The 22246-nt window shown below is 39.7% G+C and overlaps 1 protein-coding gene across 1 annotated transcript in view; it reads right to left on the bottom strand.

The window, feature by feature from the left end:
• LOC124612581 (ADP-ribosylation factor-like protein 2) overlaps positions 1-22246 on the bottom strand; it is a 93283-nt gene that overhangs the window by 33398 nt on the left and 37639 nt on the right. The window contains exon 4 of the mRNA XM_047140866.1: positions 805-885. Coding sequence (XP_046996822.1) covers positions 805-885 — 81 coding nt within the window. The remainder of the gene's footprint in view (positions 1-804; positions 886-22246) is intronic.

Here is a 22246-nt window from a genome sequence, read left to right as displayed (position 1 = left end):
ATGTTTAATACATCTCCTAAAAAGATTACTGAAAATACCCAATCAATCTCAATAACACACTGTTTCTTTTAGACCACGAGCACCACCAAGTGCCTGTGATCCGTCTACTGATATGTGGCTAATTAATGAAATTTAGGATGACATTGAATTTGGTGTCATATGTAACATATTATTAATGACAAACAAATATTTTTAAATTGAAGATCAGCTTGGCAAACTCTGATATGCAAATTCCTTGTGATTCACAACATGTAATATAAAACATCCAACCAATGCTCACAGTTTTTAAAAATGAAATAAAGTTACAAAGTCTTTCTTTTTCTATGCATAGACTAATAACACATTTTTCTTTTGATAACAAAGAAGAAAGCAGATTGGAGGGACAAATTTAATTGTCTCAGTTTGTTACAATAAAACAAAGTGATTTTAGCAAATATGTTCGCTGAAACTTTCAAACAGTTGTATACTAATGCTACTATGTACAGCAGCAACATTATGAGACTGATCAATGAAACTACATAGCTCCATATACCCTTCCAAAGTCTCAGACATATATGCAGACTGGATTGAGGAGGGAGGCATGCTAGTGTAGTTTGTGCAGTTGTACAGAGATACTGTGCCAGTGTGGTGTAGTGGTTTGCGCCTAGTGAGCAGGAGACCCGGGTTTTATCATGACCTTGCTACAAATTTTAATTTGTTGCTTCATTCTGCACATGTACATAACTAAGAGACTGGTTTGTTTCATTATGAGCACTACATTTCCAAAATGCAAGCACACTGCTTAATAAACTTTCTTCAACTTACATTTCTTATTTCTTCCGCAGACAGTGCCCCGGACAGATCTTGTTTGTTAGCAAAAACTAACAGTGTTGCTCCTGCCAGTCTCTGCACACATAAAAGACAAACTATAATGATATAACTGATATACAACAACAAAAATGCAAAATATTTAGGTCTCCAAAATAAACAATGAATTACAGGATCATTGTACCACCAAAATACAGGATGACTGTACCACCAAAATATATGATTTTGATTGAGGACAGCATCGTTATCAAAACCCATGCAATAGATTAAAATTTGCAAATACTGTAAAAAGAGAATTAAATACTAAAAATATTACTTTTAATATGCATCTAGCTGAAATATTCTGCGTCGAAGGTAGTTTTCCACATGTTTTGCATATAACAAGCTTTCTACCCCGAGAGGAAGACTGTGTGAGGTAGACGATATTCCACTTTTATCCAGCTAAGCAAAACTTTTTTCCGCTGACATGAAAGGCAAAAGATTCACCATGGCCAAGTGGTTGACTGCACCAATCACAGCTTATTTGTGGTTTACTTTAACTCATTGCTTTCCAAGCGAGCATAATTTGCTCCTAGCAACAGTGAGAGGTTGGCATTATGATGGATCACACGCTGTATCATAGCACTTCATCTACATGCCGGCACAATGTAGCTGTACAGGTGTGTGTGAGTGAGTGTGAGTGTGAGTGTGTGTGTGAGCGCGCGCGTGCACATATGGGGAGGTGGGCTGTACATGTGTGCATGTCCACACGCACTCCCCCCCCCCTCCCCCCACACACACATACATTTATGTAAGCATACTTTAACTTGGAAAAAGATTTGTCCTAAATTTAGCAAAGTTTTGCATTTTGTTTACACACCGGTTGATGATTCAACACCTCTACTATTCAGTGAATTTTTACATTTCCTCCTAAATTATTGATTTTAAAAGTTCATTTTGTGTGCTTATCAGGGTTCTGGTATTTTGACAGAATGTGCGCTTCAAGATATACACCTTTTTCCAAGTTGCAGTATTGTATTTTGCTGGTAGATGTTTCAAATGGAGATGATACTTATCTGCAATTCTGTCTTCAGGAAAAATTTATCCTAATAAGCTCTAGGGAACACAATGGAAACCACTGAGATAAGATGGACAATAATTTTGTTAGATCAGATGCTTCTACTAATTAGCCATGAAATGAGTTTCACATGTGAACAGACTCTCTCCTAAGTGATTCTCCAGGTCATTGAGACATTGAACAAAATGGTTCATCCAGAGCTGATCAGACTGCTCAAAAAGTAACACAATCTTCGCACTAATGTGAGAGCCTGCCCCAGCAATGTGCCTGATGTAATTCTCAAGTTCATAATTAAGGCTACTATTACCAGCACTCCCCAATATTATGACATGATCCTCCTTAAAAACATCCTTCCTCAAACACACACAGGTGACATCACTGACCTTTGTATTTGGCTAAAACTACTTGTTACCTCTTAATCAACACCCAAAGAGTCGTCTAACAATTATACTATTTTCCTCCTATGATATTACTTTACAATGAGACTTTCTTGGCCTTCTTAACTCTTTCCTTTGCAGCCTCACATTCCACCTTATGTCTTCTGCTTTATACAACCTCTGAAACTGTCGGATAATCTGTACATTTTTGTACACTGTCTCCAAAGCACTGACTGTTGGAAATGTTTAATACTGAAGCTATCTGATTTGCAGCATTTCTTGGATAGCTTTTCACGTGTTTAGAAGGCTTGAAAGTAATTTAGTCTTCTGATCTAGGTCTAATATTAGTACTGCAAACTGCAGATCGCAACTGTACAAACCTTTCTTCTGCTACTGATAAATCAGCTCAGAATTTCAGACTGCCACTCTTTTTCCATTAATGAGGAGTGACAGTATCCATCACTGCATCAACAGTACAGAATGTCCAGCATCATTCTTCACATGGACATACCATAAGACAGTAAAATGACATTTCCCACAATGATTTCCATTCAGAACAACTATTTTAGCATACTGACAGTAAAATTTTGTACGAAATATTAGGTTTAATATATATATGTTCAAGGAGAGACAACATTCACTACTTGGAAATAATTGAAAATTATTCGCCTACAATAGTATTATATAGTTTAAATGTCATTTTTAAACTTAAATACTTTGTTTACGTTTGGAAAATGAAAATCATTTATGAAATACAATATTCACACAAACTGTAAAGGCAGTTTATTTACTGTCAAGAGTTAACTGAAGTGGCCAGTAATGTAACTGTCATTAAAAGTTATGAGACTTTAATAAGTCCTACACAACAAACTAATTAATGCAGATTAATGGGCAGTGGGTGGATAGAGAAAGGACTCTGACAGCTGTTGCTGCGACAGTCATTCTGCATATACACGCAACAGCAATCCAACAATATCACTCCCTTCCATGATCAATTTTCAATCACTCGGTTACTGTGATCTAAGTGTAAGCCAGCTGAGATAACCACCTTTTATTTAATGGGAAATGTGCCATGGAAAGTACGCACAGTGTGTTGTTTTTAAAAGGGAAAACTCAAAAGGGGGAAAATATGTGGTAACAGAAGCAAAATTGTTTCATTAAACATGGGTTTGCAAACAAGTCATTTGCAAGATATTTACAAATGTGTGATCATCAGCCATAATTGACTTCAGTATGAAATACTGTCTTAGTTAGTGCAAATATATCTGAAGTGCAATTTTTTTTATTAAGTTTACCATCTAACTGAACAGCCCCTTTCCTCTGCCTTCCCTCTCCCTCCTCCATCCCCCACTCCCTCTAAGAATCATGGACGTTGCCAATGTGCCTCAACAATACATATAGCTGTCTAATAGTTGCAATCTCAATGGAGGGGCATCTGTGGAGAGGCCAGACTCATGGTTCCTGAAGAAGGGCAGCAGCCTTTTCAGTAGTTGTGGGGACAACAGTCTGTATAATAGACTGATGCAGATTTTAACATTAGCCAATTTGGCCTTGCTGTGTTGGTACTTCAAATGGCTAAAAGAAAGAGGAAAACACTACAGCCATTATATTTTCAGGAGACATCCTATTTGGTAAAATATTCCAGAGGTAAAATAGCCCCCAATTCGGATCATTAAGAGATACAAACTGAAGTTCTATGGGATGGGGCACTGAATGCTGGATCACTTAACAGAATGGGCAGGTTAGAAAATTTGAAAAGAGAACTGGATAGTCCAAAGCTAGGTATTATACGAAATGGTGGGGTGCAGGGGCAAAACAAAAAACAGGACTTCTAGTCAAGTGAGTACAGAGTTATCAACCCAAAAGCAAATAAGATTAATACAGGTAATGATGGGTAGTGCAAGAGTAGGTAGAATGAATAAGAAAAAATGAATGTGCATAAGTTGCTATGAACAGCATAGTGAACGAACTACCATAACCAAGATAGATACGAAGCCATGCCCTTCACATAAGTACAAGTTTATAAGCTTAGTAGCTCCACAGATGATGAAGAGAATGAAAGACAAGTTGATGATATACAAGAAATTATTCTCTTAGCTATGGGGAACAAAAGTTTAATTGTGATTGGGGACTGGAATGCCGTAGGAGAACAAAAAGAGAGAGAAAAAAAATAGATGTAGATCAAGGACTGTGAAATAATAATGAAAGGGGAAGTGATATGGGAGAATTTCACACAGGTTACAATTTGATCATTGCTAGATATGGTCTGAGAATCATGAAAGAAAGGTTGTGTTCTTGTAGATGACTGGGAGACACAGGATAGTTTCAAACAGATTACAAATTGATAAGATGGACTTCAAAACCACATTTTAAAACTGTACATCATTTCCAGAGGAAGATTTGGACTCTGATCACGATTTATTGTTAGGGACAGGACTCTTTTTTTTGCCAACTTACCTTTTCTGCCTATTTTGGTTTACTTTTCAAGTTCTGTAGATTCTTTATTTTTTACTTATTCAAAGTTTGTCAATGTTATGTTGACTATGTAAACATATCTACCAATTACATTATTTTAATAATACACTACTGGCCATTAAAATTGCTACACCAAGAAGAAATGCAGATGATAAATGGATATTCATTGGACAAATATATTATACTAGAACTGACCTGTGATTACATTTTCACGCAGTTTGGGTGCATAGATCCTGAGAAATCAGTACCCAGAACAACCACCTCTGACCGTAATAACGGCCTTGATATGCCTAGGCATTGAGTCAAACAGAGCTTGGTTGGCGTGTACAGATACACCTGCCCATGCAGCTTCAACACGATACCACAGTTCGTCAAGAGTAGTGACTGGCGTATTGTGACGAGCCAGTTGCTCGGCCACCACTGACCAGACGTTTTCAGTTGGTGAGAGATCTGGAGTATGTGCTCGCCAGGGCAGCAGTCGAACATTTTATGTATCCAGAAAGGCCCGTACAGGACATGCAACATGCGGTCGTGGATTATCCTGCTGAAATGAAGGGTTTCGCAGGGATCGAATGGAGGGTAGAGCCACGGGACGTAACACATCTGAAATGTAATGTCCACTGTTCAAAGTGTCATCAATGCAAACAAGAGGTGACCGAGACGTGTAACCAATGGCACCTCATACCATTACGCTGGATGATAAGCCAGTATCGCGATGACCAATACACGCTTCCTATGTGCGTTCACCGCGATGTTGTCAAACACGGACGCGACCATCATGATGCTGTTAACAGAACCTGGATTCATCTGAAAAAATGACGTTTTGCCATTCGTGCACCCAGGTTCATCGTTGAGTACACCATCACAGCTGCTCCTATCTGTGATGCAGCGTCAAGGGTAACCGCAGCCATGGTCTCTGAGCTGATAGTCCATGCTGCCGCAAACGTCGTCGAACTGTTCATGGAGATGATTGCTGTCTTGACAACATCCCCATCTGTTGACTCAGGGATCGAGACGTGGCTGCATGATCCGTTACAGCCATGCGGATAAGATGCCTGTCATCTTGACTGCTAGTGATAGGAGGCAGTTGGGATCCAGCACGGTGTTCCGTATTACCCTCCTAAACCCACCGATTCCATATTCTGCTAACAGTCATTCGATCTCGACCAACGCGAGCAGCAATGTCGCGATATGATAAACCGCAATCGCAATAGGCCATAATCTGACCTGTATCAAAGTTGGAAACGTGATGGCACGCATTTCTCCTCCTTACATGGTGCATCACAACAACGTTTCACCAGGCATCGCCAGTCAACTGCTGTTTGTGTATGAGAAATTGGCTGGAAACTTTCCTCATGTCAGCACGTTGTAGGTGTCGCCACCGGCGCCAACCTCGTGTGAATGCTCTGAAAAGCTAATCATTTGCATATCACAGCATCTTCTTCCTGTTGGTTAAATTTCACGTCTGTAGCACGTCATCTTCCTGGTGTAGCAATTTTAATGGCCAGTAGTGTATAAGGAAAGGATAGATTGCTACTCACTGTAAAAATGAAAAATGAGTTGCAGACAGGCACAACAAAAGGCTGTTACACATTTGGCCTTCTTCAGAGAAGGACACACACACACACACACACACACACACACACACACACACAAAATCCGCCCTCTCCAGCAGCTCGGACCATACTGCAACTTTCAAGTGAATAAAAGCAGCAATCTGGAGGGAACAGGGAAGGGGAAGGGGAAGGGTAAGGGAAAGGAATAGCAGGGTACAGGCAGGGAAGAAAAGAGCACTGTCAGGCAGAGCAAGCAGGTACTATACGGAGGCTTGACAAGACTCTCACTGGGCACCGTGTTGAGAGGCTGTGGGGTAAGGAGGTGGGGAGGGAAGGAGGGAAATTGAGAGTGGAAAAGGAGAGGAACAGGGAAGGGGAAAGATGGGTGCCTTGGTACATGGTGGCACACAGTTAGGACAAGGCAGTGTGTATAGGGAGGAGGTGAGAGGACAGGGGGGGGGGGGGGGGGGAGGTGAAAAGTGTTGGGTGGAGGGTCTGGGGATGGGATAATTTTGGGAGCAAAGAATGTGTTGTAAGGATAACGTATATTGTTGATATTACAACCTAGAGTTTATATTGTTTAATTACACTATATTTATTGATGTCACATATCCAGTTATGTGTTTAGTTGTTAAAAATAAACCAATCAGTTGCCATGTTAATTACATGCTTGCAAAACTCAAATTCCACATTTGGTGATGTTCTTTTTTATATTTGCATACTACAAAAACAGGAAGTTTAATTCAGGCATCATTTAAAGATATATCCAGAATGTGTCTTTTTTTGTCTGATTTGTTGTGCAAGAGTTTCAGAAAATGTGATATTGAGGAATAAATTGTCGCTGGAATCTAGTTTCTTGGAAGTAAGATATTTTCATTTGATGTCACATCTAGAGCATCAGCTGTTTATGCGGGAAATGAAGTCATTTTATGATTTTACACAAACCTCAGCCTTAAGAAAAAACTCAAGATTCAATTTAGTTTAGTTAGTAAATTGGTGTCGTAAGATTTATGACATTTTTAATGGGAATGAGGATGATGCCAAATTGTGAGTCATTTCATAAAAACCACTGATTACATTTTATGTCAATAAAAATTGGCAATTTCGTGTTATTTCTCAGGTTATTGTTTATGAAAAATTTTCCTAGCCCTATTTATTGTTTATGAACTGCACATTAAGATACAAGACAATGAGACCTGAGTAAATTGAAAGACCCAGAGGTTACTGATCATTTCAAAGGAGCATTAGACAATAATTGATTGAAACATGGAAAACCAGTACAATGGAAGACAAATGGGTAGTTCTGAGAGATGAAATCGTGAAGGCAGGATACCAACTAAGCAAAAGACAAGGCCCAAAGGAATCACAGAATAACACGTGAGGTATTAAATTTAACTGATGACAAGAGGAAATATACAAATGAAGCAAGCAGAAGGGAATACAGCAGTTTAAAAAAATAAGACTGACAGAAAGTGCAAAATGGCTAAGCAGGAGGGTAAATACTAGGCTGTAGGAGTATGCATGACTATCCCATCTGTACAAAAATTAGAGGGAGCACTGATGGTTACAATGCCTGTGTGTTTGCAACATCTGTCTCACAATATAATCACTGACAATTACAGCTGTGGTAAATATTACGAAATAGTTTCACATTCTGCAACTATGCACTGATGTCAGCTGTTTGTGACACATGAAAATCTGTGCCAAACCAAGACTCGAACCCTGATTTCTTGCTTCCCACGAGTGGTCACCTTAACCACATTGACTATCCAACCACCCCACCACGACCGATCCAAACTCCCATATGTCACGTAGTCACAAAGCTTATGCTCACACAATTTGTAATTCGTGTACAGGGAGACAAATATTAGATCATACATGATGGATTTTGTATTGTGAAGATACAGACACTGTATAAACACACATTATAACCATCAATGATGTATCCATGCCTTGACGAGCTATAGGGATGATATAATATTTGTCTCCCTGTATGGGAATCATGAACTGTATGAGTGTAAGGACTGTGACTATGTGACATATGCAAGTTTGGATCGGTCCCAGAGGTGTGCTTGGATAGCTAAAGTAGTTAAGGTGACCTCTCACACTAGGCAGGGAACCCAAATATGAGCCCTGGTCCAGCACAAATTTTCATGTGTAGCAAGCAGCTGATGTCAATACGTACTTGCAGAATGCAAAACTGTTTCATAAAATTACAGAAATATTTGGAGAAAAATAAAGCAGCTGCATGACTCTCAAAGACTCAGATGGCAATTGAGTACAAAGCACAGAAACAAAGCTGGAACAATGGACGGAATACATAGAAGGGCAATGTGTATGAACTTAAGGACAATACCACAGAACTGAAGAGAAAATAAATGGAGATAGAAATCTGACAGAAACAAAGTTGGAACAAGATCCCTGCAGTAGATGACATTTACACAGCTTTACTCAGATTCTTGGGAGAGCCAGATATGACCAAACTATTTCATATGGTGCGCTAGATATATGAGACAAGCAAAATACCTCAGACTTCAAGAACAACGTAATAAATCTATTTCCAAAAAAAGCACGTGCTGACATTCCAAAATTATCAAACTATCAGCCTAATAACTTTAAGGCTGCAAAATACCAACATGACTGGAAAAATTAGTAGAGGCCAGCCTCAGGGAAAATCAGTTTGGGTTACAGAGAAATGTAGGAACACAGGAGGCAATACTGACCCTACCATTTATCTGAGAATATAGGTTGAAGAACGGCAAGCCTACATTTACAGCATATGTGAATTTAGAGGAAGCTTTTGTTGACTGGAAAGCACTCTTTGAAATTCTCATGGTGGCAAGGATAAAAGGTTATTTACAACTTGTACAGAAACCTTATTGTAGTAGTAAGAGTCAATGAACCTGAAAGAGGAGCAGTAGTTGAGAAGAATGCGGGACTGGTTTGTAGCCTATCCCCAACATTACCCAATCTGCATACTGAGCAACAAGTAAAGGAAACTAAGCAAAAATTTTTAAAAGGATTTAATGTTCAGGGAGAAGAAATAAAAACTTTGAGGTTTGCCAGTTATATTATCTGTCAGAGGCAATCAGGTCAAGTTAAATGGAGTAGATAGTGTCTTGAAAAGAGTTTATATGAGAATTTGTTTCGGAAACAGATGTTACACAGCTACATTAGTTTTATATTTTTTATTTTTTTATTCTTGCTACTAGGCTTGCCTATCAGCCAAGCAGTCATGGTGGGATCCACTTATATCACTGGGTGGGCAGTAGAGAGGATATAATGGCAGACTGGCAACAGGACGAAAAGCATTTCCGAAAAGAAGAAATGTATTAATAGAGAATATAAATTTAAGTGTTGTGAAGTCTTATCTGAAGGTATTTGCCTGGAGAGTACCCATGTATGGAAGTGAACCATGGAAATTACACACTTCAGACAAGGAGAGAATAGAAGTCTTTGAAATGTGATGCAACAAAAGAATGCTGAAGATTAGATAGACTGAATGACTAATGAGGAGGCATGAATCCAACTGGGATAAAATCAACTTTATGGCACAACTTCATTAAAAATGAAGGGTTCTGTTGACACAGAGTATCATGAGGCTTCAAAGAATCACCAGTTCAGTAATGGAGGGAAGTGTGGGGGTAAAAATTGAGGAGAGAGAGTGCAAGGTAGGCTCAGATGGATATAGGTTGTAGTATATGCAGAGATGAAGAGGTCTACACAAGTAAGACTTGTGTGAAAAGCTACAGCAAATGAGTATTTGGACTGCATATGACAACAACAACACTAACAACTACAGCAGCAAGAACTACTAATTCGATTCAAAATTCACCCATAGTCTACCTTTTTTTTCTTTTTTTACAAAAGAAAACTGTTTCAGGTTTCAATTGACTGTACACTTATATCTGATAAATACGGTGTTTCATGTGTCATCCTGACTTTTTTATGCAATACTGTACTCATCTCTGCAATGTGTTAAGAATTCTTTCATATAAAGCCAGTTCATTTCATAAATCTCAACAAGATCAAAGAATTCAACACTCCAATTCTTCAATCATATCAACAGGAGTGTTGCACACTTCACTTCTGAAATGACCCCAAGCAAAAAAATCATGAGGATTGAGGTCAGTTGCTCTTGGAGTCTACGGTACAGGTCTTGTTAAACCTATCCAACTGAAACCATTTTGGTGGGACAGACCATCGTCTTACATCAGCAGCAAAACATCCTGGTACTCCAGCATGCATCTGCCACAGTCTCCAATCCTGCAGTCAAAGTGAATGGGGACTTCATCAAAAAGTTAACATTTAAAATATTTTGGACTAACTAGGAAAATATTTCATACTGAAGTCAGTAGCATCTCATAAGCACACACCCGTTGTTATCTCGCAAATCCAGGGTCACTGGCAATTTTTGTTTCTGTTATCATACACTTTCAGCCAGGTCAGTTTTCGCTATTAGTTGTGATACATTAAGGAGCATAAGAAGAGATATTTGGGCAACCTCTTGACTGTTATTTAGTGCAGTGTGGGTAACGATTTTAGAGCTAGTAATCGTTAAAAAATCAGAAGAAGCCCCAAATATATAGGAAGGAGTGGAGCAGCCATATTTGGGCAAATAAAGGTATAGATTCCAGATGTTATTAACTTTGGCTCCCAATAGTAGTAGTGTAATGCAAATAATCAAAGTTGAAGCATTATTTATGTGAATATAAATGAAAGGGATACATAAAAGACTATTGATAAATGAGGTATTGAAGGAATTTCTTAAGTCCGAATATGAATGGGGCAGTGCTCAGCAAGAGGCTGCAGGATAAGTTAGAGGGAGTGCTAGTGATAAATTAGTTAGAAAGTACCAACAATAATAGAAGATAAAAATCAGGAATATCTGCAGGGGGGGGGGGGGGGGGGGTGTCCACAGCATATGATGCATGTACTGATGCCATTATTCCTGTCAGTAGATTTAGACAGATCATCAGACTGTGGAAGTATAGAACGGAGACAGCATTTGGCTATAGAAACAATCAACAGAAAATCAGAACTGTCTCTTGTTGGTTCTGTGTGTGGTTTTGCTTACTGAAATGGGAAAGAGGATGAGAATAGAGCAGGTTCCACTGAACATTCTAAGATAAGTTCTGCCCAACTCAGCACAGGTTATCACAATTGTGAGCATTGTGCAGAGGGTGAAAGAATGCAGTCACGGGAAAAGTCTGGCATCTATGTATGAGTAGTTTGGCCCTTTTCATCTCACTGTCACAAGATGTGAATGGAACTGCAAGCCCACAGCTATAGATCAACTGATATGCGGTCCAAGTGGTCTTTACTCCAGAAAGTTTATAACTTTCTCCTCAAACAGAAAATGAATTTCTAAATTGGGTAGACAATATAAGTTATTGTTACACTAAAAAAGATATCTGTGAAACTGTACAACTCACTCAGAAAATCTTCCAAATCTTTTAGCCTCTAATAAGACAAGTACAACTGATGTAAAAGATATTCTCCCTGCTTCCAGTGAAGTAATTTAATGTATCTCAATAATTTATTATGATGTGAGATTTAAAAAAAGAAAAAAATAGTACATGCCTAAGATTGTGACATAGTTAATTTCTAAGTGTAATGAGCATGATAGCCATGAAAAGCACAGAAACTTAAAGTAACTACAAAACAAGAAAATAATGGAGTAAGGGCCCAAAACTGATGATTTTATTTTTTTAATACTTTTCTTTCCAATTTATGTTTAAGAACTCTATATGTATTATCATGTTTGTGTAATACAATCTGTTTATGATGATGCATACGAGGGAAGCCATGCCATTTTCCATTTTGGAACATAAATCAAAAGTGGCATATTGCGTGATAACATTTGTAGCTACCATAAGTCACAATTATAAAATGAGGGTAATTTTCATAAACTCTAGTAGTAGTAGTGGCCTCTCTCGTACACTTCCCTCCAGGTTTTTTCTTTTTTTCCAATCTTTGCCTTCCTCTACAGTTTTTACCCTCTACAGCTCCCTCTAAGACCATGGATGTTATTCCCTGATGTGTTAACAGATGGCCTATCATCCCGTTCCATCTTCTTGTCAGTGTTTTCCATGTATTCCTTTCCTCATCAATTTTGCAGAGAACCTCTTCATTCCTTACCTTACCAGCCCACCTTAATTTTTAACATTCTTCTGTAGTGCGACATCTCAAATGCTCCAAGTCTCTTCTTCTCCAGTTCTCCCACAGTCCATGTACATTTCCAGAAATTTTTCATCAAATTAAGCCCATGTTTGATACTTGTAGACTTCTCTTGACCAAGATCGCCCTTTCTGCCTCTGCTAGTCTGCTTTTTATGTCCTCTTTGTTCCATGTGTCATAGGTTATTTTGCTGCCTATGTAGCATAATTCCGTAACTTCTTCTACTTTGTGATCACCAATTCTGAAGTTAAATTTCCAGGTACTCTCATTTCTGCCACTTCTCATTACTTTTGTCTTTTTTCAGTTTACTCTCAATCCATATTCCTTATCTATCAGACTGTTCATTCCATTCAAAATAACCTGTAAGTCTTCTTCACTTTCGCTGAGGATAGCAATGTTGCCGGCCAATCTTATAACTGATATCCTTTGACATTGAATTTTAATCCTACTCTTTCATTTCTGTCTTCGCATCTTTGCTTATATTGAACAGTTTGGGGGAAAGATTAGATCCCTGTCTTACCCACTTTTTAATATGAGCTCTTCGTTCTTGGTCTTTCCCTATTTTTATCGGAATTTTGAACATCTTGCGCCATTTTACATTGTTGAACACTTTTTCCAGGTCATCAAATCCTATGAATGTATCTTCATTTTTCCTTCAGTCTTTTTTCCATTAATAACGACAATGTCAGAATTGCCTCTCTGGTGCCTCTACCTTTACTAAAACCTTACTGATCACCATCTCACATATCTTCATTTTTTTTACCATACTTCTGTATATTAATCTTGCCAGCAACTTGGTGCAATAGTTGTTAAGCTGATTATGTGGTAATCCTCCCATATGTCGCCTCTTGTAATCTCGGAATTGTTTGGATAATATATTTCCAAAAGTCTAATGCTATACTGACAGCCTCATACATTCTACACACCAACATTAATAGTCATTTTGTTGCCATTTCCCCTAACAATTTTAGAAATTCCATCACCAAAATGCTTCCCTGATGCCTCAGAATGTGTCCTATCAACAGATCCCTTCTTTTAGTCAACTTTTGCCACAAATTTCTTTTTTTCCCCAATGTGGTGCAGTACTCTCATAAGTTATTCAACTTACCCATTTAATATTCAGCATTCTTATATAGGATAACAATTTTAAAAGCTTCTTTTCTTCATGTCTGAACTGCTTATCATCTACATTTCACTTCCACAAAGGGCTGCATTCCAGACAAATATCTTCAGGAAAGACTTTCTGTCACTTGAGTTTATATTAGATGTTAACAAATGCCTACTTTTCCAGAAATGCTTTTCTTGCTATTGCCAGTCTGCATTTTATATCCTCTCTATTTCAGCTATCAGTAGTTTCTTCGCTAACCACATAACAAAGCCCATTTACTACTTTCTGTGTCTCATTTTCTAAGCTTATTGTGGTAAACTGTGGTTATCACATCAATTCTATTGGCACCTCACTGCCCATCAAAACTCAGCAGGACACGAGACACCAGCCCATCACACGTTGTTTAATCAGCCCACAATGGCACACATTGGCTAAGTTTGGCCGCCAAGGGGTAGACAGCCATGAAACTGGAGTGGCATGCACAGCAATCATCTAGCACAGCCAGGCAGAGGCGTCTACCATTTTGCTATTTGACCCTAGAGTCACTCTGTTCTGTTCCATGCCTTAGTTACATTCAAACCACTCACGGGTTACTGTTTGTCTCACTGGTACTGGCCTGGCAATGTACCAAGGGCAATGTGTTGAATGTGTTTGTGTTACAGCATTAAATTGTACTTTTACTGACTTTCTCAATTGTGTGTGTTACTACACAAGTGGTGGCAAGTGAGGTTTATTCTTCACATGTTTCATGAAAATTATGACACTGTCAACAGTCGCATCCTTGGAGGTCATTCTACAAAGTACAAAGCTACTAAAGCAGCAATTGTAAAAACAGCACTGCTTAGAAATTCAGCAGCAGGAACATACAGTCATGTTGGACAGGGTGTTTATAGGCCTGTTAATGAGGCCTCAAACTTTTCCAGTCTACCCACCTCCTTTCCCTGCCTATGATAATGCTACGGAAGATTGGTAATCATACGAAAAATACCTAAGGCAACACTTCTGTGCTGGCATAAGCTGTCTGTTGCCAGCACACCAGTTGGCAAAGATGTAGTGTAGATTGATTAGTAGGCACTGGATCAAGTGCGCCCATCACAAGACAGGCCAGAGACACACCGACAAGAAACACACCGCCAATGCCCTCTCAACAGCATGTATTTACCCGCTCCCACTGACCGGAGGGACTCACTTGATTCACTATTCCAGTTTGGCTTCTGCCAGTCCACTCCGGTGCGGGTATAGTTTATCGCAGGTTATGACAGTGCAAAGTGACAGGATTAGTGCCTATAGTGGGACTATCTGTGAGACTAAAGTTTGTAATAGCAAGTGTCTGCAGGAGGACTATCGTTGATGAGCTTGTACCACAACATATGAACTCTGTTCAAGTTAGTAAATACTTTCCATTATGTAAACCATATTAATCCATGTGTGCATTTGTGTTGAAGAAAGAGGATACCGGCAACCCATAACATCCTCCTCTCCCTTGGTTCCTCGCAGTACAAGACTCTACAGAGGCGACGAGGATACTACAACTGTGTGTTCCTCAAAGTAACAGACGCAGATGTCATTAAAGCACTTTTTTCTTAATGGATCTCCCCACAAACGTATCACTTGTTAGGGAAGTCTGCCTCCCTTCAATATTCTGCATCTCTATCATTTGATGAAATGTGTTTTTCACTGATTTCCTATTACTACAAGCATACTGATCTGATTCCCGTGAGAGTAGAGTCTGATCAGTTCAGAAAACAACCCCGTCAATCTTACTGCAATTGGGCTGCAGAACTGCAGGGGTTAAGTTGCAAGTGTCATTTCACTATTGCTAAATCTCGGAAATCTTATGCAGATATTATGGTTAAAGATGCTATTACATGAGTAGCCTCCAATAAGGAAGTTTGGTGATGGGCATTGTAAGCTTCTGAAGTTTCTTATGCCACTGGCCACCAATTAGATTCTTGGGTGGACTCAGGCAGCAACATGTGTATGTGCCTAGCATGCCCTCAGAAGTGGAGGTTGTGTCAGTGCAGTATCTTCAGCTGCAGCATTCCACAGCCATGGTGGTAAACTTTCTGCAAGCCCCTGCTCCCTGCCCAGTCTGTTTTGCTCTACACAACTGGCTACCTTGTCTGCAGCATTGAGTGTTGTGCCGTCCATGTCATAAGAAAGGTCACATTGCAATTGTGTGCAATGCTTGGTCTGCTTCCACTGTGCCATTCACATCTCAACCTATGGAGATTAATGCCGTTAGTCATGTGTGTGAAGATATTTTGGCTGTTCCTAAGAAACTGTTCACTGATAAGCATGCTGATGGAACTCTCTTATGTTTTCAGGTGGATACAGACTCAGTGATCTCACTACTGAATTATAATACTTACCTATGCCTCTGTTTCCCTCCACTCTCAGCTAATTCATGCCATCTTATCAGTTACAACCGACAGCAGATTCCTCCTCATGGCAAGTTTATTGCAGAAACAACATACAAAGTGGTGGTTAGGCCAGTAACATTTCTGATAGTGGATAGTGCATTTACAGAAAGTTTATCTGATTTGGATCCTTTTGCGGGCTTTTGGATTTATGGTCTCAGATTCCATTCATTTAGTGTCAGACTTGTAGTCTATCATGAGCTGGACCATTTAGGCGAAGAATATTCAGCCCCTTTTTCACCTGGACTTGGCAAGGAACTGATTACATAGTGCACATTACTCTCAAATCTACGGTACAACCCAGTTTTTCCCAGGCCAGAATTGTACCGCTTGCACTTTGCTCTCTAGTGAAGAAGAATTAGACAGACTGATAGCTTTAGGCCTCATGTAACTGATCCAGTCAGTAGGCTACACCATAGGTCGTTATCAAGAAGTTTATGGGCAAAGTCCATCTTTCTAGTGACTTTGAGGTGACAGTTAATTCACAGTCGATGGTCAATGTTTACCTCATTTCCCATTTGGGCAAACCTATGATGAAGATGGCAGGTTGAAAATATTTTCAAAACTTGATCTGTTGGAAGCATATTTACAGCTGCCACTTATGTGGCACATCAGCTTTTTGTTGTGTAGCCTCTACATGTACAACCACTTGGTTTTTGGAGTTGCAAGTACACCTGCCATTTTACAGTGTTGCTCGGAACAGTTAATTCAATGCATTCCTTGTTGTATCAATTGCCTCAATGACATAGTCATTACCAATCCCAGGACCATCTTCACAATCTTTCTCTTTTGTTTCAGATCTTGCACAATGCAAGTCTTCAGTGCAATTTGGAAAAGTCACATTTCTTCCAACCATCTATTGAATATTTGGGACATGTTTTCATCCCTCTGTTGAAGGTCGTCCCTTTACAGTTTTCACTGATCACTGCCCCCTCACCAAAGGTAAGGAAATAAAAAAATGAATATAGAGAGGGGAAAGGAGGAGGTGAACAGAGAGAGAGGGAGCGTAGGAGATGGAGGGTGAGGGGCAAGGAGGTGACTGGCAGAGAGAGAGGGGTGAGGAGGAGGAAGAGATGGACAAAGGGGGGGGGGGGGGGGCAGGGAGAGGGAGGATGAGTCTAGGACATATATCCAGTTCCCACATATATATATATATATATATATATATATATATATATATATATATATATATATATATATATATATATTAGCAATTGCGAAGCAGTGCTGGGTTCGCTAGTGTGGTATACTTGCAGTTCTCTTGAGCTAATTCCAATTCCCAATACATACTAATCAGGTCTCAGCTTGTGCGTTTATTTATTTAAATTTCTGTAATAGCTCTTCAAGTTTTTCAAATTGATCTGATTTATAATTTTTTTATTGCCACCCTTCTTTCCTTGTTGTATTCCCCTCCCAGAGATCCAACTGAGGGGAAGTTTTACCTCTGGAATATTGTACAAAGGGGTCCATCCCATGAACGTCTAGGGAAGTAATTCCAGTGGTGGTTTCAGTTGGAAAAGAAAGAAACATGCTGAAAGTCATCAGAAAGAGGAAACGGAACTGGATTGGACATTGTTTGAGGAGGTACTGTATAGTGAAGGAAGTAACAGAAGGAATGGTGGAGGGAAAAGGGGGAAGAGGAAAAAGAAGATATAAAATGCTGGACAATATCAAAGGAGGCAAATATTCAGAAATGAAAAGACTGGCTATGGACAGACAAAAGTGTAAGTTATGAATGGTGGGCTCCATGTGGTTCCCAAGTCGTGCAGCGACCGTAAACCATAAAATTACCAAATATACAGCAACCAGTCGCAAAATCATGTTTTATTTATTCACTTTTGCAAATCGATTTCAACTGATTAACAGCCATCATTGGTGTTTCCAACCAATATGTGCCCTGAGTAGTAATACTGTCTTAAGCAGAGGTCAAACAAATCAGTTCCAGCAAAATTAACAGCAGTTACAAAACTTCCAAGCTCCAATATGCAAACGGCAACTACAATTTTTCCTTGTTTTATGTGATTTCCAACGATGATTCACCCCCCAGTATCACAGATTCAGTGGTATGGAAGCTATAAAAGAAAGACGCATAATGAATGTTACAAAGATACCAAAAAGCAGTAATTCCACTGAGTAAATCTAAGTTGTCCATGGCAACTATTTTCCATGTCCTAATTTATTGGACAAGTTCTAGCTTGTGATTCTTCAATTTCTCCAGGCGTATTTTATGATGAAATAAATCTCGGGTGAACAGCCTGGTATGAGTGTGCATAGGACACAATATTTCGGCAATCGACCACGTTGCCATCATCAGGTGCGCTGATGATGGCAACGTGGTCAATTGCCGAAATATTGTGTCCTATGTACACTCATACCAGGCTGTTCACCCAAGATTTATTTCGAGTTCTAGCTGGGCACATTCAGTAGTGAGTGTGTCACTGAAGAAGAGTAGATTACTCAGCACAAGGGAATATACAAATATAACATGATCGACAAAGAAGCCTTAGCCTTTATGCTCAAATTTTAAAAGTTCATATTCTACATTCTAAATAGATGCATAGTTTTAATGATCTGACATTACCCACAAAATGTAAGTTAATCTACACTTATAAAATGTAAGTTAATGTACATTTATAAAATGTCAAGAAGAGTCTGAAAGACACAAAAGTCTTCAGATAACTGTTAAAAACTAGTGTTATTTATGCAGATAGGTGTACAGTATAGTTAGAAAAGTAGCACAGTAAATTTGTTGCCATTGTATGGGCTTCAGCCTAGATCAAAATTCATTTTGACTCACATCGTAACTTTCATGTAACTGTTTTAAAAATACATGCAGTCTTATCCACTGAGGAAGGTGAACAGCAATATTACGATTAAAAAACTTTTTTATGTCTATTTTTCAAACACAGTTAGACATGTAACTATTCTCATGCATAATAGTCTTCAGTTCTTTGCCAAAATTTAGAAAGACTTTCAAGAAGACCAGTGCATAAAGCAAATATTAAATTCAAATAATCAACCAGATTCAAATCCTAAGTAAGATCTTAAGAGAACTGGGTTCGATGTGTAGAAAGTGTTGTGAGAAATGCTGTAAAGTGCGGGAGGAAAAGCTAATAGATTTTGAAGGTATAATGAACAATCTCAATCACGTGCATGTATTGGACTGTTACTTTTCTTAAGTTTCTGCGAAAACAAAAAGTATTTTAAGTGAATACAGTCAGTTTATGAAAAGACAAAAAACTCGTAGGACATGATTAAAACAGCACTAAAAACAAACAATAAATGTCTGAAAGAAAAGAAAATAGCACATAACAAGTTAATCAAGTCTTCTGACAACTGGATACTTCTAAAATATTAGGTGAAGTAATCTTGTCAAGCACAATAACAGTTATAAAAGAATCTGACTAAAGCACACTGAAAACAATCAGAACACAAAAAAGCAGAGATGTTAGACAAGTCAATTAACAACTTAAAAGCAGTAGCACTGAGTTGTCAACAGGCAGACACAGAAAGAAAGAAAACTATATATATAAATACATATTTTTTTTTCCCACGTGGAATGTTTCCCTCTGCAAGTGCACTCCTGGATATATATAAAAGGCTGAAATTTGTGTTTGTGTTTGTTATTGTCTCTATTAACGTGCCAACGCTTTCGTTCGGTAAGTTACAGAATCTTTGTATTTAGATATATTTTTCCCACGTGGAATGTTTCCCTCTATTTTTATGTACAGGGTGTTACAAAAACGTATGGCCAAACTTTCAGGAAACATTCCTCACACACAAAGAAAGAAAATATGTTATGTGGACATGTGTCCGGAAACACTTACTTTCCATGTTAGAGCTCATCTTATTACTTCTCTTCAAATCACATTAATCATGGAATGGAAACACACAGCAACAGAGCGTACCAGCATGACTTCAAACACTTTGTTACAGGAAATGTTCAAAATGTCCTCTGTTAGCAAGGATACATGCAATCACCCTCCGTCGCATGGAATCCCTGATGTGCTGATGCAGCCCTGGAGAATGGCGTATTGTATCACAGCCGTCCACAATACAAGCATGAAGAGTCTCTACATTTGGTACCGGGGTTGCGTAGACAAGAGCTTTCAAATGCCCCCATAAATGAAAGTCAAGAGGGTTGAGGTCAGGAGAGCATGGAGGCCATGGAATTGGTCCGCCTCTACCAATCCATCAGTCACCGAATCTGTTGTTGAGAAGCGTACGAACACTTTGCCTGAAATGTGCAGGAGCTCCATCGTGCATGAACCACATGTTGTGTCTTACTTGTAAAGGCACATGTTCTAGCAGCACAGGTAGAGTATCCTGTATGAAATCATGATAACGTTCTCCACTGAGCGTACGTGGAAGAACATGGGACCCAATCCAGACATCACCAACAATGCCTGCCCAAACGTTCACAGAAAATCTGTGTTGATGACGTGATTGCACAATTGGGTGCGGATTCTCATCAGTCCACACATGTTGATTGTGAAAATTTACAATTTGATAATGTTGGAATGAAGCCTCATCCATAAAGAGAACATTTGCACTGAAATGAGGATTGACACATTGTTGGATGAACCATTCGCAGAAGTGTACCTGTGGAGGCCAATCAGCTGCTGATAATGCCTGCACACGCTGTACACGGTACGGAAACAACTGGTTCTCCCATAGCACTCTCCATACAGTGACGTGATCCACGTTACCTTGTACAGCAACAACTTCTCTGCTGCTGACATTAGGGTTATCGTCAACTGCACGAAGGATTGCCTTGTCCATTGCAGGTGTCCTCCTTGTTCTAGGTCTTCTTCAGTCGCGAGTCATAGGCTGGAATGTTCCGTGCTCCCTAAGACGCCGATCAATTGCTTCAAACGTCCCTGCCGGGACACGTTCATTCTGGAAATCTGTCTCAATACAAACATAGCGCGCCAAGGCTATTGTCCATTGCTAATCCATACATCAAATGGGCATCTGCCAACTCCGCGTTTGTAAACATTGTAAACAACTGCAAAACCACATTCGTGACGAATACTAACTTGTTGATGCTACGTACTGATATGCTTGATGCTAGTACTGTAGAGCAATGAGTAGCATGTCAACACAAGCACCGAAGTCAACATTACCTTCCTTCAATTGGGCCAACTGGCGGTGAATCGAGGGTAAGGAGTCATTCCAATCCCAGGAGCGGAAAGACTTACCTTAGGGAGAAAAAAGGACGGGTATATGTGGGGATGGATATGTTTTTGTGTGTGTGTGTGTGTGTGTGTGTGTGTGTGTGTGTGTGTGTGTGTGTGTGTGTGTGTGTGTGTGTGCGCGAGTGTATACCCGTCCTTTTTTCTCCCTAAGGTAAGTCTTTCCGCTCCCGGGATTGGAATGACTCCTTACCCTCTCCCATAAAACCCACATCCTTTCGTCTTTCCCTCTCCTTCCTTCTTTCCTGACAAGGCAACAGTTTGTTGCGAAAGCTTGAATTTTGTGTGTATGTTTGTGTGTCTGTCGACCTGCCAGCACTTTCATTTGGTAAGTCACATCATATATATAGACACACACACACACACACACACACACACACACACACACTCCTGGAAATTGAAATAAGAACACCGTGAATTCATTGTCCCAGGAAGGGGAAACTTTATTGACACATTCCTGGGGTCAGATACATCACATGATCACACTGACAGAACCACAGGCACATAGACACAGGCAACAGAGCATGCACAATGTCAGCACTAGTACAGTGTATATCCACCTTTCGCAGCAATGCAGGCTGCTATTCTCCCATGGAGACAATCGTAGAGATGCTGGATGTAGTCCTGTGGAACGGCTTGCCATGCCATTTCCACCTAGCGCCTCAGTTGGACCAACGTTCGTGCTGGACATGCAGACCGCGTGAGACGACGCTTCATCCAGTCCCAAACATGCTCAATGGGGGACAGATCCGGAGATCTTGCTGGCCAGGGTAGTTGACTTACACCTTCTAGAGCACGTTGGGTGGCACGGGATACATGCGGACGTGCATTGTCCTGTTGGAACAGCAAGTTCCCTTGCCAGTCTAGGAATGGTAGAACAATGGGTTCGATGACAGTTTGGATGTACCGTGCACTATTCAGTGTCCCCTCGACGATCACCAGTGGTGTACGGCCAGTGTAGGAGATCGCTCCCCACACCATGATGCCGGGTGTTGGCCCTGTGTGCCTCGGTCGTATGCAGTCCTGATTGTGGCGCTCACCTGCACGGCGCCAAACACGCATACGACCATC

This window comes from Schistocerca americana, chromosome 4 (assembly GCF_021461395.2).
Source record: "Schistocerca americana isolate TAMUIC-IGC-003095 chromosome 4, iqSchAmer2.1, whole genome shotgun sequence".
Classification (NCBI taxonomy): domain Eukaryota; kingdom Metazoa; phylum Arthropoda; class Insecta; order Orthoptera; family Acrididae; genus Schistocerca; species Schistocerca americana.
This window is presented reverse-complemented; position numbering and strand designations above follow the sequence as displayed.